This window comes from Microtus ochrogaster, linkage group LG3, assembly GCF_000317375.1.
Source record: "Microtus ochrogaster isolate Prairie Vole_2 linkage group LG3, MicOch1.0, whole genome shotgun sequence".
NCBI lineage: Eukaryota > Metazoa > Chordata > Mammalia > Rodentia > Cricetidae > Microtus > Microtus ochrogaster.
In genome coordinates this window covers 36017564-36019159 of record NC_022029.1, presented here as the reverse complement: position 1 = coordinate 36019159, position 1596 = coordinate 36017564, and the positions used below count along the sequence as shown (strand labels likewise).

The 1596-nt window shown below is 45.1% G+C and overlaps 1 protein-coding gene across 4 annotated transcripts in view; it reads right to left on the bottom strand.

Annotated features, from left to right (window-relative positions):
- The window catches only part of Dhx57 (DExH-box helicase 57), a 55479-nt gene that overhangs the window by 6296 nt on the left and 47587 nt on the right, over positions 1 to 1596 (bottom strand). For all 4 annotated transcript variants that reach the window (XM_005360759.3, XM_026785956.1, XM_026785957.1 and 1 more), the window contains exon 22: positions 288 to 422. In XM_005360759.3, the coding sequence (XP_005360816.1) occupies positions 288 to 422 (135 nt within the window). The remainder of the gene's footprint in view (positions 1 to 287; positions 423 to 1596) is intronic.

Below are 1596 nucleotides of genomic sequence, written 5' to 3'. Positions count from 1 at the left end.
AGTGCTGGGATTAAAGGCGTGCGCCACCACCGCCCGGCCCCATGACTTCTTAAACTAATTAAAAGAGACAATTTTCACTTGAGAGCTGGAATGGGCACTTTTGTATACAGTACAATTTTCTCAACATGGCGCTCCTTTCCAGAAACAGGTTGTCAGCTGACACAGATTCAGTCCTCTCTAATGCTGTACTGCTGGGACACTGCAGTCACAGAGCTCATCTGCCGTAGGGACTGCGTCTCTCATCTGACAGTGTGTGGAGCAAACTCTCTAAACAGCACCGTTCTGACCTGATAGTTCACCGAGGAAGGGTGAATGTGCACGTATCCGTCGTTCTTCGTGACAAACTTCAACTCAGCTGACTTCGGCTGCAGTCTGACAACTCCAGTACTGGTCTTCTGGAACTTTCCTTCTGGGGTCTTGACCTATACAACAGTATTTATAAAGGTAGATACACATTTTCTCTGTGGGACTCATTCTTTGGCACAAACATGTCTTGTTTGAATAGTTTTTGTTTCTTTTTTGTTGTTGTTGTCGATTTTTTCAAGGCAGGGTCTCACTGTACAACCCAGGTTATCCTGGAACTTACTATATAGATTGGTTGGCCTCAAACCCATGGTCCTCCTCCTGTCTCATCTCTCTAGTACTGGTGTGCGTCTGTGCGTGTGTGTGTGCGTGTGTGCAGGCATGCACGTCATGTGGAGGTCAGAGGACAGCTTGCATGAGCTGGTTCTCTACTCCCACCATGTAGGTCCCAGGGATCAAACTCAGAATGTAGGCTTCAAGGCAAGCACCTTTACCCATTGACCCACTGACCCATCTCTGGCCCAGGACTGCTGTATAGCTTGCTTTTTTCTTTTTCCTGAGATAGGGTTTCCGTGGCTGTCCTGGAACTCACTTTGTAGGCCAGGCCTTGAAATCATAGAGACCCAGCTGCCTCTGCCTCCTGAGTCTGGGATTAAAGGTGTGTCACCATCGTCTAGCCACAGAGCTTCCTTTTAAACTTTGTTTACTGAACACATTTTTATATTTGTTCAAGATTTTCCTAAAGAATTGTTATCAAGAGTTATATAATACCTCATTGAAGTATCTGTAATTTCACCATTAAACTGTTTCACAGAGATCTATCTGCCTCTGCCTCCCAAGTGCTGGGATTAAAGGCACACGTCACCATTGCCCAGCAATTTTTTTCTTTTTAAGAAAGGGTCTCTGCCCATCAAAATCCCAGCAAAATTCTTTAAGGACCTTGAAAGAACGGTACTCAACTTCATTTGGAAAAGCAAAAAAACCCAGGATAACAAAACAATCCTGGGCAATAAAAGAACTTCTGGAGGCATCACAATCCCTGACTTCAAACTCTACTACAGAGTTACAGTACTGAAAACAGCTTGGTATTGGCATAAGAACAGACAGGAGGACCAATGGAACCAAACAGAAGACCGGGATATCAATCCACACATCTTCGAACATCTGATCAAAAAATATCAAATAAAAAAAAAAGAAAGCATGCCGGGCGGTGGTGGCACATGCCTTTAGTCCCAGCACTAAGGAGGCAGAGGCAGGCGGATCTCTGTGAGTTCGAGACCAGCCTGGTCTACA